The sequence below is a fragment of the Trichechus manatus genome, unplaced genomic scaffold (assembly GCF_000243295.1).
Source record: "Trichechus manatus latirostris isolate Lorelei unplaced genomic scaffold, TriManLat1.0 scaffold00023, whole genome shotgun sequence".
Lineage (NCBI taxonomy): Eukaryota > Metazoa > Chordata > Mammalia > Sirenia > Trichechidae > Trichechus > Trichechus manatus.
In genome coordinates this window covers 20776801-20794801 of record NW_004443959.1, presented here as the reverse complement: position 1 = coordinate 20794801, position 18001 = coordinate 20776801, and the positions used below count along the sequence as shown (strand labels likewise).

The following is an 18001-nucleotide window of genomic DNA, read 5'->3' as shown; positions in this document are numbered from 1 at the left end:
ATTAATTACTACTTACAATATTATTGCAATTAGTAACAAAATTACAAAGTTAATATAAGCACGTGATATTATCTTAACTAGAATCACGTATCAGGGGAGGAGGAGAGAATAGATAAAATGATCTTAAAGTATATGAAGAAGATTATTATACTAATTAATTAATACATGTGATATTGTTGCAACTAGGAACCCAAAATTATAAAATTAATATAAGCACATGATATTATCTTAACTAGATCACATATTGGAGGAGGAGGAGAGAATGGATAAAATGATCTTAAAGTATATGAAGAACGAATGTCCAGTAATTGCCAATATACCAGATAAACTAAAGACTTGGTTGTAAAAATACAAATATTGCAAGAAAAATCGAGGGGACGGTGCATAAAATCTGGAGGAAGACCTTTTTAACCATGACTAAAAAATCAAAAACTATTAAAAAGTAGATGCTAGATAGGATTTGACATAAAATTTCATCTTTTATATAGTAAAGTATACGGCAAAAGAGATCAATAGGCAAGTGATACACGTAGAAAGAAGCTGTAACCCAAATGACAGGCAAAGCCCTTAATACACAAAGCACCCCCATAAGCTGAGAAGGCAACAAATATATCAATGGAAAACACGGACTAATGAAATGAAGAGGTTTTTTAGAGAAGGTCAAGTCCCAAACACCGGAAAATATAGGAAGAGATGTTCAAATCAACTGATAAACAAAGGAAAAACACAAGCCAATTAACAACAGATAGAACCAGCCTGCAGATTGACAAATATTTTAAAATGTCCCAACATCAATCATGGTGGAGAATGTGAAAAAGCTACCCACGTATATGGCTGGTGACACTCTGCAGTAGCAAAAACTTTTTAAAAAGCAATCTATCGTTATCTAGTGAAGTTTTAAAAATATATCCTTTGACCTATCATGTTCACTTCTGATAATCTATCTCAAAAAAATAAAAGCTCCAGTATATAGAGACATTAATTTAGGAGTATGTTAATTGTGGCACTGTTACAAGGAGCCCTGGTGGCACGGTGGTTAAAGTGATCGACTGCTAACTGAATGGTCAGCGGTTCGAAACCACCAGTGGCTCCTCAGGAGAAAGATGTGGCAGTCTGCTTCCACAGAGATTTACAGACTCACAAACCCTATGGGGTTTCTATGAGCGGCACTGTTAGTCATGGCAAAAACCTGAAATACAGTTAATACTCATCAGTAGGAGAGTGGCTGAACAAAATATGGTAATCCACACCATGGATAAAGCAGCCATTAGAAATGAACAAACAAACAACAAACCCGTTGCCATTGAGTCAATTCCAACTCATAGGGACACTACAGGACAGAGCAGAACTGCCCCATAGGGTTTCCAAGGAGTAGCTGGTGGATTTGAACTGCCGACCTTTCAGTTAGCAGCCACAGCTCTTAACCACTGCATCACCAGGGTTTCCGTATGCATGATACAGATAGCTCATTCTCTTAGTGAGGAAACTTTAGAAACATTACATATTCTAAAACATGTGCATGGGTCATATTTTGTATAATCACGCAGATCTAAAATAAAAATAGACTCAGTGTTCACTTAACATTACTCACTGGAAATATGAGTATTAGCAAATTAATCACCTTCTCATGAATCAGAAATAGACTATCACTATCGGAAGAAGAATGCAGCATCCCAAGGGAATAGAAGACAGAGGGGAAGGATAATAAAGAAAATTTGTCCAGTTCCTGGAGATCTCCCTGGGAGATCAATTTAGGCAAGCTAAAGGTACAGCCAGGACTCAGTATGAGAGACCTGGGCAGGAAACTTCGGAAAAAATGGATACAAAAAGATGGAGGAGGAGGGTAACAGCAAACTTCCATGAAAAGTGAAATAATCTTCCTGCCCTTGGAAGCACTGTAATATTTTTACTACTTCTCTCAGAACTTATCACACACTTCCTTCCGTTATTGTATTTAATGTTACCACACGTAATTTCTCTCATATTAGACTGAAAGCTCTTTAAAGGCAGGATCTAAGATTCATCTTTGTCCTCCCAAAAGCTATAGCACAGTATCTCTCGTATGTTGTTGTTGTTAGGTACCATCAAGCCAGTTCCGACTCATAGCGACCCTACATACGACAGAACGAAACACTGCCGGGTCCTGCACCACCCTCACAATCCCTGCTACGCTTGAGCCCATTGGTGCAGCCACTGTGTCAATCCATCTCATTGAGGGGCTTCCTCTTTTTCGCTGACCCTCTACTTTACCCTACTTTACCAAGTCCCTTTTCCAGGGACTGATCCCTTCTGATAACACGTCCAAAGTACTTGAAATGAAGTCTCTCCATCCTCCCTTCTAAGGAGCATTCTGGCTGTACTTCTTCCAAGACAGATTTGTTTGTTCTTCTGGCAGTCCGTGGTATATTCAATATTCTTCGCCAACACCATAATTCAAAGGCGTCAATTCTTCTTCGTTCTTCCTTATCCACTGTCCTGCTTTCACATGCACACGAGGCGACTGAAAACACCATGGATTGGGTCAGGCGCACCTTAGCCTCTTGTACAACAGTTGACTATTATATGAAACTTCACCTACTTTAACGTATTTCCATTTACTGGTACAATCTCTATACATGAAAAGCAGAATTCTAAGAGTGACTCTCATGAAAAGGAGTGACAGGAAGAGGGGTAAAGGCCAAAACTGACTCTTTATAAATTTTGTTAGGTGCCGTTGAGTCGGTTCTGACTCATAGTGACCCCATGTACAACAGAACGAAACATTGCCCAGTCCTGCCCCATCCTCACGATCATTGTTATGCTTGAGCCCACTGTTGCTGCCACTGTGTCAATCCATATCATTGAAGGTCTTCCTCTTTTTTGCGACCCTCTACTTTAACAAGCATGACGTCCTTCTCCAGGAACTGGTCCCTCCTGATAACATGTCCAAAGTACTTGAGATGAAGTCTTGCCATCCTCGCTTCTAAGCAGCATTCTGGCTGTACTTCTTCCAAAGCAGATGCGTTCGTTTTCCTGGCAGTCCATGGTATATTCAATATTCTTCACCAACACCATAATTCAAAGCCATCAGTTCTTCTTTGGTCTTCCTTACTCACTGACCAGCTTTATAAATTAAGTCTACTTTAAAAATCTCTTTATGAAATGCTGAGCTTCCAGAAATGAACTGTAAAACCAGTATGCAGAAATGTAAATCTATGATGATTTAAGAAAAATATGCTTATTTTGTTCTCATTTCAAGTCAGCAGGACAGCATTCTTTGGAAGCAATGACAAAGAAGAAAAAAAAAACAAAAACAAAAACCTAAAAGATGAATCTTTTTTGTAAATTGAAGTAAGTATCTTACGAATGAGAACATACATTTGATAAATAAGGCAATGAGAATTTTTCTTATGCATTTAGAAGAAGCCAAGCATTTATTTTTCTCTCTTAAGTATTCATTTGCTATTCTATTTGACTCTACAACTTTAACAGAGTAGCTTGATTTCTCAACAATAATATTTAATAGTTATTTAATTATAATTGCATTTGAATTACAATAAAAATACTTGCTTTGAGAGCCAGAGTTCAGCTGGACTGGTACAGATGATGGCTGTAGCCTTGACAATGGTTTTGGAGGTAATTCTTTAGCCTGGGAGGAACAAAAAAATAAACTTATGTAATTTTAAAACCCCGTCTTTACTTAGGAGCATATAAGGTTTTTTCTTTGGGCCCATATTTAACTGAGTTAGAGGAGGACAAAATGCAGACATGGGCAAGGGCTACGCTCTTCTTATAACTGGAAGCTGACCGCTCCCAGACACTTCTGACAATCTATGCTAGATTTGGGGAGTATCAGGTACAGTGATATGGTGATTGGTTTAGCAATTAACTGGGAGAGACAAGGAAAAATTTGAATTCTTTATACTTCAGTTTTCATTCTGTACAACAGTGATCAAGCCAACTTGAAGGAACTAGACGAGTAATGTGCCCAAAACTCTTGGTACTTAGAGTCTGATACACGGTGGGTGCTCAGTATTAGTGGCTATTATTGATACTATTATATAATACTACAAAATACTATCCTTTGAGAAACGCAGTCCTGGAAAACAAATTATATTTCTCCTTGAAATTTTTACAGATGCAATGTCGAGGTTGTATGACATTTTCACAGGAAAACTACATAAACGATATCAAAGGAAGTTTAGTAGGTTATCAGGAGCTCAGTATCAAGTGACAGAACATTCTGCATAAAGAAACTTCCTGTGACAATTGAGATAAGTATAAAAAGCAAACATTACAGAAGCCTTCCTCTGTTCCTTTGCTGCTTTTCTTGCATTAATTTGCTGTCCTTCATTTTCATACTTTTCTGTAAAGGAATCAAGAATTTCGTACAGATCTTCTGCTTGAGCAGGTCGTGGCAAATCTCCAAATAAAATGTCATAAGCTCGAATATCTTGACAATAAAATCTATTAAGAAATATCAAATTGAGGACATAAGATCTTTTCTAGCATTGAATATAAGATAGATATGTACATACAAATATATAATCTATACCACTCTTCAAATGCTAACTATAGCTCATAGCCCATGTATGACCCTATATCCACCCTTTCAAGCTCACCACTAGAGGCAACCACCATAAACAGTCTGATATATGCCCTTTCTCTATTAATATAAAAGGCACATCCACATATACGTATAAATATACATTTTTATAGATTTTTTGTTTTTTAAGTTTATACAAAAATTATACCATTTCATATCTATTCTCTAACTTACATTTTTCAAATTAATAAAAGCAGAAGTAGAAATACATCTCTCGATTTTATGAAATGAAGAATTCAGCAAACTTTTATTTTCCCTATTCTTCCAAACATTTAGTATTCTCGGATGTGCTATTCAATTCTTGAGTGCCCTGGCATGGTAAGGCTGTGAGTTCTCATAGAGGTGGCCCGCTCTGCTATGAACGCTGAAGCACGTGTCAGCTCTTAGCTGTGTCAGTTCTACCAGTCCGGAAATTAGTGGAATATCTTCCAGGCTCTGGAAGCAGTTCAGTCAGTATTGTATTTTATCTTTTTCAGGATCTTCATGGATATTTTAATGGCAATTTGGAAGAGCTGCTTTGGCAAAAAATAGCCAGATGTCAATTTAAAGTGGAAGCTCCTCTTTGCCTCTCTGGTTATTTGAAATCTTATTTTTTAATCAAGATTGGTCTCTATTTGACAGAGTGCAGTAACAGGAAACCTTTCACAGTGAGGAACATTTTGATTGATCCACAAGTTATAACTAGTTGCCCTCCACAAAAGTTTGAAAAATATACTTACTACAATGCATCCAACTAACGGAATATTATATTCATTAACGTATACTTAGTTTCTTATGGAGCCCTGGTGGCACAGTGGTTAAGAGCTCGGCCACTCCTTGGAAACCCTATGGGGCAGTTCTACTCTGCTCTATAGGGTCACTATGAGTTGGAACCAACTCGACAGCACCTAACAATAACGTATTTCTTATATAATAATGCTAAGTGAAAATAATAGGATTTACAATTGAATATATATTACAATCATATATGGCAAAACAATGACAAACTATGCTTAGAAAAATGTTTGGAAAGTAATAACCCAAAATGTAAACAGTGACAATCTTAAAGGTATAGAATGTATTTTCTCTTACTTTTCTTCAAGTTTTCTAATTTTTCTGTAATAAGTACATATCACTTTCATATTGAAAGTGTACCCAATAGAATCTTTAAATAAATATACAGAGTTGCATACTATTGTATTGAAATAATACATACAAATGTACTCTGTAAACTCTTAAAACTAGATAACTCTGTAAGGTACAACTTTCCCATCACACTTTCTTTAAATTAACTAAAATTATTTTGGTTTGAACTTACTTTCGATTAGTTTCTTTCCTTTCAATCAAACAGCTGCCTTCTAAAGATATGCCAGCAAAGAGTCCTCTTGATTTACAGTATGTAAAGACAGCAGCAGAGCTTCTTAAAGCTACATTTCCTTCCAAATTCCTATAAAACAGAAGATACCGTATCACAGAACCATGAGAGGCTCTAAAACCTAAAATACCTATTTGAATAGCAAAATAATGATCTTGTTCTGTACTTAGTTCAATTATTTTTATTTGTTTCATGTTTTATATGTTTCACTTCATGTTAGCCTAATCAGGATATGCTCTAGAGGAAAAGCAGGACATGAGTGGGGATATATAAAATTATTATAGAAGGTTGTACTATAGAAGAATTGTATTACAGAAAAAAATAAATGCAACGCTGATATTTTCCAACTGGATCTTCCTTTTCTAAAACAGAGAAATATACTTTAAGATTACTGAAGGGTTTGGATTCTTACCGTATTGAGTATTTTCATGCAACCTAGAAACTTTTTTAGATGACTTTTCAGCATAACTTCTATAAACAGTCTGGGTTTAAGATATTTCTACATTGCTCAACAAACCCAAGAATAGTACCTCTTTGACAGAGAAGGAAAATACACTTTAAACACTGTAAACATCACTCAAACACTTCCATTTTAGTTTCTCATAATTTAGTTGGAGAAAAACCTTTTTCTTTCCTGATCAACACCGCATTTTATCAGTTAACAAAAATTGACTTGCCTTGGCTCCCTCAATGCTTGAAAGCAGATTGTATGTTAAATTCCAGCAGGTACAGTGGCCTGTGTTTCTGAAATATTTTGTTTCTTTTTGTATGTCCTAGTTTCAAATTTGCTAATTCTATTATACTTTTTGTATGCTTTTTGTTTCTTATTTGTAAATGACCTCAAATATCTGGGAGTAGGCAAGAATATAAACCATATATTTGTTTCATTTCATTTAATTCAAGTTTCCTCAGGGAAGAAAATATATAGTGCTTAAACGTTTATTATACTATTTTGAACACCAATCCCAAAACCCATTGCCGTCGAGTCGATTCTGACTCATAGCGACCCTATATGACAGAGTAGAACTGCCCCATAGGGTTTCCAAGGAGTCCCTGGTGGATTCCAACTGCCAACTTTTTGGTTAGCAGTCATAGCTCTTCACCACTACACTACCAGGGTTTTCTTAACACCAACAGATGTTCAAAAAGTGTCTTATGATACTCACCTTCCCAAGGGCCCAACTGCCACAGTGAAATTCCCTCCAAGTGTTAAGTTACCACCTTTTGCAAAAGCTTCTACTGCTCTGTCATAATTCAAAATTATTACCAAATCTGACACCTAAAATGTAAAAACACATTTATTTAAAGATAATTATATATAAACATCACTTAACATAGGTTTATTAAAATTCAAATATACTATATATAATATATAACCCAGTGCCACAAGAATTTCAATGTAAACAGAAAAAGAATATGAAAAAAGAGCCATATGTTTACTTTGACCTGAGGATGTAAGTAATTAATACTACAGCAGGTAGTTATAACAAACAACTTCTGAGCATTTACTATGTACCACATGGTCATTTTTACATGCGTTTTCTCCTTTAATCTTCTCAATAGTTTTGTGATTCTGAGGTTTAGAGAGGTAGGAAAACTGTCACTGATGATTACTAAAAACATAGATAAACGAGAAGGATCAAAAATGCTCCTTGATCTCTTCAAACTAAACAATTCAAGAAAGCTGAGTCCAGAGAACAGAGGACTAGGAATAAGCTCATAAGGTCAAGTATCGTTAGGGTCTGAGGATCCTAATGATACTTTGCACACATATGTGTCATTGGCAAAGCCATGTGCCTACTACTAGTAAATTACACACTGTAACACTATTCCAGCTTTGAGAAGTTCAAAATATCAAGAAGAAAATCAGTTGTCATTACTTGAGACCTACTTCTCAAGAAAACAAAAACCAGAATGAGATTCAACAGAATCCTCAAGGACTGTCAACATGGAGAAAGCATTTGCTCCTCCAATTCACTACCTCAATGGTAAAGTCCAACTTAGAACTGAAAAAATAGCTTAATCCATCAAAACTAGGACGGCAGCATGGGTGAGACAAAGGGCCTTGAGGTCCCAGAGGCCTCAGCTTCAATCCCAGCTCCACTTCTCAACAGCTGTGTGACCGTGGATATTTTATCTAGCCTTTGGCTCTCTCATCTTTTTATATTTAAAAATCTGCATAACAGGATCTACCCTGTCGAACTATTATGAGCATCAGCTATATGTGTCAAGTGTATCTAGAAAATAGAAGGTAAAAGAACACGGTGCTAAGAATTTGGGCTCAAAATTGATATTATCTGGGTGTGGATTCCAATTCTGCCACTCGCTTGTGTTGGAGAAATAACTGAACCAGTCTATGTGTCGGTTTCCTCCTTTGTAAATTAGGTATAATAATAGCAACCACAATTTATAAGGTTGTTTTAGGATGAATTGAAATCATTTGCAAAGTCTGGCATATAATAAGCCCCCAATAAGTTTTTGCTATGGTTAAGATTACATAGTAATATAGTATCTACCATCATATTTTCCACATCTCAATAAAATATGCAAAGGCCAAGCAGACTGATACTAAAGATCTAAAAATGTTTTAAATAGCACTTTAATTTATATGGTGCCCTGGTGGCTCAGTGGTTAAGAGCTACAGCTGCTAGCCAAAAGGTCAACAGTTTGAATCCACCTGCCACTTCTTGGAAACACTATGGGGCACTATACTGTCCTATAGGGTCGCTATGAGTCAGAATTGACTCAGTGGCAATGGGTTTTGGGTTAATTTATATAGTTCTTTAAATTTTTCTCTTTCATCTGACCCATGGAAGGATTCTATTATTACCAAATGAGATTACACTTGGAGGGATCTAACAGAGTTCTTGATACAAGTAGATTTTTAATAAGGGTTCAATTTGAATCATTTTATGATGGTGATGGTGGGAGGGGGAGGCACGCAAGATCCACAGGACAAAATAAATAAACCAGTTAGTTGCCCATGCAAAATACTTCACCTTGACTCCTGTCTACTTTTATTTCTATTTATGAAGATCATGGTGTTTAATGGCACACAGAATTGTTTATCATTCTTTAATGCAGTCAATTTTTCCAATGATTTATAACATGTATCCCATATGCATTTTTTATGTAACATACGGAAAATTGCCTTGCATGATGCTTGGTACATACACACTCAGTACCTATAAATTTCTAGCCATGACCTTGAAGCTATTCTAGTTATTATGTTCTCCTCTTGTTCAGTACATCTTAGTACAGTTAAGTAAGGCAAAGCTTGAAGAAGCAATTAAAGAAAAAAAAAATCAATCTTTTAATTTTCTGCCTGATCTCTATTCAGTTCTTCTGAAATAAGAGTAAGATAATCCTGTGTTCTTTGGTGATACCACTAATCAGATCAAGAACCAGGTCAAAAGCTACACGGAGGTTTGAAGAGCAGTACGATAGCCACAGCACTAGGGTTTTTTGTTTTTTGTTTTTCCACAGCTTTGAATGAAAAACAAAACATTTTCTGCAAGAAAACTGGAGCAATAGAGCAATACATTTGAACAGTCTGAGACAACCATTTGAGAATTTGATAAAGGCTTCTTAAAAAGTTTGCATTAGGACTTGACTAGATCCAAATCTTTTAATTAAATTCCATTCTTAAAGATAAGAGTTAAAAAAAAAGAAGAAGAAAAAGAAAATGTTTTCATGCAGGAAAAGCTGGGGAATAAACATACTTAAGAATCACTGACTTTCTCTTTCCTGTAACTTCATCTCCTGAAGCTCTATCTGTTGATATGGTGCCATTCCCTACCTCCCAGTATAACAGGTGTTCTACCAATTTTAATAATCCCAAGCAACAGAGTCCTTTGCGCTGTCACCTAATTGTATCCTGCAATGAAGAGTCTGACTCCATGTTTTATGTTTGACTTTTGATAACTTCTAAATGCCACAGCTCTGCCTTCTTCTTCTGCCCCACACATAGGTAACCTTTGAAGAAAGCCTGGGTGCTCCCTCCTTTGACATCGGTGCGTACTCTCACCCCAAAAACAACTTCCAACCACCATAAAACCTGAGCCAGTCTCTCTTCCTCTTCTCTCAAGCCATCCTTGGATGTGCTTGGGAATCTACCTTGATCTCCCTAGGAAGCCTCATTTTGTGGGTAATAAACATTTTCATACCCCGCTGGTATATGTGTACGTGTATGTGTGTGTGTGTGTGTACGCGTGAGAGACATCACTAGTCTCAACATGCAAATCAAATTGGGGAACGAGGGGTAGTCCATCTTGTGTCTGTGCGTAAACACACACCTCATATTCCACATGCCAACAGATTCTCCTCTTAGACGTCAATCTTAGATCTTACAGGACTTAAACTTTAGACTCTGATCTCTAACAATAATTTCTCCTCATCTTAAGCCTAGATAATTTTCTCTTCATTAAAGTAAAAGAGCTCATCTAAATTCTCTCTGGAAAAAGCTGCATCATTTTTCTCAAATGATAATTTTGGATGAAAGCAAGGTTGATTAGACTTGATGGCCTCAGGGTTGACTCTAGCTTCTGGTATACAGCAAACAATGAAGGATAAATCCAAAGACAAGCCAGGCATCACGACTCTGCTACAGTTGTTGCCTCGAAAAGAAACTTTTAACAGTGTTTAAATCAAGGCTGCTTTTAGCATCATCTTTTCTTAAACCAGTGACTTCCAAATCTCTTCTGACAATCAGAACTCTCTTTCTTTCCAATATCTCTCTTCCTTCCATGATAGCTTACTCCCTCTCCCAAGGCTATCCTTATCTGGATGCATAAATTCATTCACTGATCTAGATAATTATTTAGTACTATGATGATCCAGGGACTAGGCAGTTATAGATATGATACCTACCCTATAGAATCTGTGAGTCTAAAGATTAAGATTAATAAACATAAAACATTCCCATGTTGACCTAAGGCTTCGTGTGGATCATTTGCACTTAGACCCCAGAACGATGAGTCTGAAGCTTCTTGAAATCTGACAGTTACTCTTAAGTGAAACCACCACACAATGCAATAAGCTACCCAGTAGCATCCTGAGATTCCAGCTGCTGTTAAGCAGCATCCTTTATACAATGAACTGACATAAAGTACAGGACATTAAAGACACAAACTTAAATTGCAGCCTTTCTCTACCAGGAGTCCCTGAGAGAATTAAGTCCTAATGCTCTAAAGCACTCATTGCAAGGAATGAATTAACTTTTCCCCTAAACATCTAGAATAATAGTGACAATAACTGAGAATAGCACTCAAATAATTTTCTGTGTTCTGTAGTTCAGATGAGGACCCTAGAAAAAACATCGAAGAGAAATGCTTGAAGGAAAGCAAAAAGACTGCTCCAAGCACAAGACAATACATCATAAACTTCAGTCCAGAACAGGCACCCTTTGTTGCCAGTGATGAATATCAGAACAAGGGAGTACTTAGAAATCATCTTGTCCAAGTTTCTTATTTTACAGACTTGATTCGAGAAGGTTAAATAGTTTGCTCAATGTTCTATGACTAATTTGAAAAAAAAAAAAAAGCGCTAAACCTTAAAATTTAAAATTGTGTTTCTGCCCACTATATCATGTGGCTGCAAATCAAAAATGCCATCTAAGGGTTAAAAAGGGTCCTAGAACTGTTAAAAAGTATTTTAAAGCAAACTTAGTGAAAGAAGGACTTTCACAATGGTGGTATCAGGAGCTCTGTGGATTCTGTCCCCCATGAAATAATCATAACTGAAGAAAATTATTTTTAAAAGTTTTAAAAACCATTTAACATATCTGGAAATTGTCCTACAGGTAAAGAGCAAATGAAGAAACATCTCTTGGGTAAAATCTACTAAATCTCCCAGAGTCTGTGGCGTTTCAGTCACGGTCAGCCCCCTCTTCTCTCTCCCAGGTAAGCCTAATGGACATTCCTCTCTGAGAGAGAGGGGGGCTTACCAAGGACACAGGGTTTCCTCTTCCCACAGCTCCCAGCCAGGGACGACATTATCTCCCCGGGAGTGGTAGGCTGCCAGCATTTTTCACCCCTTCCCGACAGCACTATGTTGCAGAGGCTGTATTACAAGCATGAGCAGCTGAGGGGTCTGGGGAGTCCTTCCTCCACTGAGCCCCCACTCATAGGGTGGAAACTCTGTACCAGGCCCAACAATCCAAGAATATTGAGACCCTAATCACCTTTGCCCCAGCTCATTTGTGAGCAAAAGTTCCACCCTGGGAGAGGCATGTGAAAATGACCAAAGATTCAAGAGAACTGAGCCACTGTCCCAGCCTGGAGCTCCAGAGCAGAGGTGCAGAGCCTGTGCCCAGGGCAAGAGGCAGGCTCTAAGAACAGAGAGCTCCAAAGCTGTCCCCAAGGGAACTGACTTGATCTGGAACAAAGCAGGTAAGTTCAAGCATAACATACTGGCAAAAACAATGACAATTTTGGTGGTACACAATTATGAGGAAGCTGGTAGCTCCATGAGAGCAAGGAGCTAAACCACAGACCAGCTAGAAGGTTAACAGAGAGAACTAGGGAAAGAGACAGTTAAGAAGAGGCCTCCTTTGGACTGGACTGTGGGACATAAAATGATACTCGTGAAGAGTGTGCTTCTTAGCTCAAGAAGATACATGAGACTAAATGGGCAGCTTCTGTCTGGAGGTGAGATGAGAAGGCAGAGAGGGTCAGGAGCTGGTTGAATGGATACGGGAAATCCAGGGTGGAAAGGAAGAGTGTGCTGTCTTAGTATAGGGAGAGCAATTAGGGTCATATAACAATGTACGTATACATTTTTATATAAAAGACTAACTTGAAATGTAAACTTTCACTTGAACTACAACAATAAACAAAAAAAAGAAGGGACCTCCTGAGACTGGAAGAAGCCTCAGAGATGACCTTCAGGGAGTACCCCTACAAAGGGGCATAATTTAATTTGATTGGACTGTGAAGCAATTGGCTTCCAAGGGCATTATCAAAACACAGAGCAGACAATTAGTGAAGGCTAACAACGGAGTGTATACCAACAGATTCAAACGGTTCAAGAGGGAGGTCAGGGAAGGAGACAAAGATAACCCTGATAAAACTACTGTCATTCGGGGTGATGATGTGCTGCTCTGAAGACTGACATCTGAGGCTGTACATTAGGGGCAGGAGGATGAGAAGAGGAATAGAATTCACTGAAATAGTCCAGCCAAGTCACTAAAATGGGTGGGTTTGGTTTTTAGGGGGGCCACAATCTACAAGAAGGTAGGTGTAGAGAAGGGAGGGAAAGGGAGACTACAATAAAATGAAACATTAAACCCATTGCCGTCGTCGATTCTGACTCATAGTGACCATATAGGACAGAGTAGAACTGCCCTATAGGGTTTCCAAGGCTGTGATCTTTATGGAAGCAGACTGCTACATCTTTCTTCCGTGGAGGGACTGGTGGGTTTGAACCACTGATCTTTCGGTTTGTAGCTGAGTGCTTAACCACTGCGCCACCAAGGCTCCTTGGAGATTATAAAAAAAAAACCCTGTTACCACTGAGTCAATTCTGACTCATAGTGACTCTACAGGATGGTATAGGACTGCCCCATAGGATTTCCAAGACTAATCTTTATGGAAGCTGATTGTCACATCTGAAAATATGCTTTCCACAAGGGGGCGATATTTTTGAAGGCTTTGATTTGGTTGAATATAAAACAAAAATGCAGTCATGACAGGCAAAACTAAAATACCTTTTACTTTTTATACTAGAGACTTATGTAGCAGTGAGTAAAGAAGGTCAAATAAAGATGAAAGAAGAGTTAGCAGAAATACTTCCTCCTAGTAAGGCTGAGGGAATTTAAAACTATGGCAACAGGGCAAATTCATAAAAGGAAAGCGTAGGAAGAAATTGACTGAAATTTGAGAAGAAAATGATTTGAGATTATTAGGAGATTTGATTTGCCAATCACTTAGCAATACAGCAACAGATGAAAGATTAATATCATGCATGAGATGATCCCTGTGTAACAGATCTTTGTAAACAAGTATATCCTGGTGTATAATTTCTAGTTCATTTAAGGCACAATAATCAGGAACAAAGTTACTGAAGGAAATAGTATGGAGTTAATCTTTACCTAAAGAATTTGAAGTAGTCTGAATATCAGATGTTACAAGGCTGATTTTTACCACAAATTATGATGCATTGTGTTAAACTAGTTAAACTCTACTATCTGAGCTCTGGCTTGTTAAACGACCTGCTGAAGGAGATAATCAACCTTCCAATCAGTTTAAGTCATAAATTTGTAATTTTAATTTCCCAGTCATTGAGAGATATCTGTTAGATAGATGTGCTCAAGATGGAAACAGATAAAACAGTGAATGAAAGAAATCTTACCCTCAATGAAAGAAAAAGAAAGAAAAATGGGAACCATTAGATAATTTAGATGCATCAAGAAAACAGAATGGAGAAATCTTCACAGATGTCAGTGATAAAATAAGAAATCTCTCATATTTCATGCACTGAGTTTCAGGTACTTACAGAGAAATTACGATTGTATTCATAAGCATAAACCACTTACCTCAATTCCTATTTCAAATCCTCCACCAAGACCAGCTATCCCAATGGCTGAAGGTGCAGACCATTCTGATAAAAACAGACAAATACTATTTTAACGTTAAAACCCGTGTCACATAAATATGGAAAGGAGAAATGGTAAAATGTGAATAGTATTTCTTTTTTAAATAATGAGGGTTAGGTATTTTTTTTCTCTCTGTTTTTAAATGCTCTTTGATAAGCATATACAATTGTAAAAAATTAAAGATATTTGAAAGGTTATAGACATTCATTATGAGTTCATAGACTCACAAACCCTTACTCTCTGATCTTTCTCTACCAATGTGCAGAATACCAAACAATTGCCTTCTCACAGCTAACTATACGTAGGGTTTGGTAGTTCCAACTGTCAACATTTTTATGTTTTACAAAATAACTTAGCTGTAACTCTAGTCTTCAGTTAGCATTTTATCATAGATACGTGAGTAAAAGGAATTTAAGGGAATATTTTTATTATAATTACTTCTAAGGGTAATATAATAACAGATTGTTTTTATTGTAACTTCCCCAGGGCAAAACTGTCTTGGCAACCTTTGTGCCTAGCAGAATAAGAAATAGGCTATAAATAATATATATATATTTTTACGTTCAGAACCTGTGAAAGGATACTAATTTCATTTGTCATGATACAGCACATTTCAGAATTATTTCAGAACTATTGTATGCTTGCTTTCTCTGATATAGAAAAAGTTATATTAAACAAGCCCAGGATTTTTTCTTTTTTTAAATTTGGTTAGAGGAGAGTGAGATAATATATTTTCTGAAGAGGTATATTAGTTTTTGAAACCTAATTTTCCTTGTTACCCTGTGTTCCAGATAATAGGATATTGCTTGAATACGTTCATAACTAATTCATTCAGGCATTAAAAAAAAAGCAAACCAGATACCGTGGAGGCAATTCTGACTCATAGCGACCCCATGTGTTGCAGAGTGGAACTACACCATAGGGTTCTCAAAGCTGTGACCTCTCAGAAGCAGATCTCCAGGCCTTTCCCCTGAGGAGCCTTTGGGTGGGTTAGAACGCCCAACATTTCCGTTGGGAGTCGAATGCTCAACTATTTACGCCACTCCAAGACTTTTAAGCCCAACTTTCCTTGCTATCATGTGTTATGGATTGAATTATGTCCCCCATAAACATGTGTTGTCAATCCTAACCTCTCTGTCTGTGGTTATAATCCCATTGGGGAATGGGCTGTCTTTGTTATGTTAATGAGGCAGGATTAGTGCAGGGTTTATTCTGAGTCAATCTTTTTTGAGATATAAAAGAGATTAAACAAGCAGAGCAGAGATGGGGGAAGAGAGATGCCAGGCCACATGAAGATCGCCCAGGAGCAGAAGCTCAGAAGAGACAAGGACCTTCCTTCAGAACCAACAGAGAGAGAAAGCCTTCCCCTAGGACCGACACCCTGAATTTGGACTTCTAGCCTCTTAAACTGTGAGAAAATAAATTTCTGTTTGTTAAAGCCATCCACTTGTGGTATTTCTGTTATAGCAGCAACAGATAACTAAGACGCCATATATTCTAGATAACAGGTTATTGCTTGAATATATCCATAACTAATTCATTCAGGCATACAGGAGTCTTAAATACAGAAATAAGTGTCCGCTGATCCCAGGGCTGTTTTCCATTTTTTTATGTTAGGAAATTTGTCCCTGTTTAAAGGCTGCCCCTATAACCTAGCATCTCAGGACATAAGCACATCTGGCTACAATCCCGGTCATCTTGCTTGGCCTTATTTGGACAGCTTTTAAATTACACTTTACAGAGAAAACAGCTGGCTACTTAGGAAGACTGGAGAGAGAAATTTAGGCTTTCGAAACCAATTGAAAGGTCCGCCTGGGATTCTGAGAGAAACTCCAGAGCTTGAAAGTTCTTCAACCTTTTCAACTACAATCACCCTGTCAATGGAGGGCAGCCAGAGGGGTCCTGAAGGCCTTGGGAACATACGCTTCATGGTTTTCTTACAGACTCTCAGTCCCATCTGATAGGGGGCCTCCTTTGAATGTGCCTGTATTTTGTTTGGGTTTACTACTGAGAACTCTGCCCATGAAAATTTGGGTAATGTTGACAAGAAGAGAATTTTGTTGTTTTCATTTTCACAGCCTTGCCCTGAGCTGTGGAGCCACTACTTAAGAGAGAGACTCTTGTTTTCTGTGGGGATACCTTGGCGGAAACATAGTAAATCCAACTGGCCGGTATTTAAGGGCCCTATGCTCTACAAAACACCTAAATGCATCTATTTGCAGTTAGTGTTCCATGCTCTCTCTCAAACTAAAAATTAAATTATCTGCACTAAAAAATAGCTATTAATAGACTAATGTGTTCAATCATATGACTGAACAGCAAATGTTAAGTTGGTATAAAAAGCATTTTAGTTGGTTACGGCACATCTGCATACATTTTAAATAATATTATACATTTTGGTTTTTGGGATTCACGCCAAATATTTAGATTTCACATCTGAAAATCAAACGATTGATTTCATCCCAGAAAGTAAAATCAAATTACATTGATACTAATATAACTCTGCCTTGGGGGAAATTTTTGAAAATGTTAGTGTTTATGGAGCTACCATAGATAACGGTAATAAAGCTTACAGACGACCTCTTATTTTCACATTAACTTCCATAAAACAAAATAGCTATACCATGAAGCTCAGAAATATGAATTCATATTCAGCAACAGAAATGCACAGACTGGGGTGAAGCGTAAGACAGTACACAATACCGGGGAAGCCAGCACAACTTGTACAAGGAAAGGTCACGGAAGCTCCACAGACACATCCAAACTCCCTGAGGGACTGAATTGCTGGGCAGAGGGCTGTGGGGACCATGGTGTCGGGGAACATCGAGCTCAGTTGGCATAACATGGTTTATAAAGACAATGTTCTACATTCTACCTTGGTGAGTAGCGTCTGGGGTCTTAAAAGCCTGTGAGCAGCCATCTAAGATACTCCACTGGTCTCACCTCTTTGGGAGCAAGGGAGAATGAAGAGAACAAGATACAAGGAAATGATGAGGCCAAAGGACTAATGGGCCACAGCTACCTTGGCCTCCACCAGACTGAGTCCAGTACAGCTTAATGATTCTCGGCTACCACCATGGACTACTGTGACCAGGATCACAATAGAGGGTCCTGGACAGACCTGGAAAAGGATGTAGAACAAAATTCTAACTCACAAAAAAAGACCAGATTTACTGGCCTGACAGACTGGAGAAACCCTGAGAGTATGGCACTGGACACCCTTTCAGCTCAGTGGTGAATTAACTCCTGAAGTTCATCATTCAGCTGGGGGTTAGACAGCCTTATAAAACAAAACGGGACTAATGAGGCACAGCAGTCCAGGGACAAGGACTAGAAGGCAGGAAGGGACAGGAAAGCTGGTGACAGGGAATCCAAGGTTGAGAAGGGACAGTGTTGACATGTCATGGGGTTAACCATTGTCGTAGGGCAATATGTGTACTAACTGTTTAATGAGAAACTATTTGTTCTG

The 18001-nt window shown here is 37.8% G+C and overlaps 1 protein-coding gene across 1 annotated transcript in view; it reads right to left on the bottom strand.

The window, feature by feature from the left end:
• Positions 1–18001, bottom strand: part of SH3YL1 (SH3 and SYLF domain containing 1) — a 48119-nt gene that overhangs the window by 10734 nt on the left and 19384 nt on the right. The window contains exons 5-9 of the mRNA XM_023728307.1: positions 14473–14537; positions 7106–7218; positions 5883–6011; positions 4278–4446; positions 3546–3628 (exon numbers count right to left, since the gene is read on the bottom strand). Coding sequence (XP_023584075.1) covers positions 3546–3628; positions 4278–4446; positions 5883–6011; positions 7106–7218; positions 14473–14537 — 559 coding nt within the window. The remainder of the gene's footprint in view (positions 1–3545; positions 3629–4277; positions 4447–5882; positions 6012–7105; positions 7219–14472; positions 14538–18001) is intronic.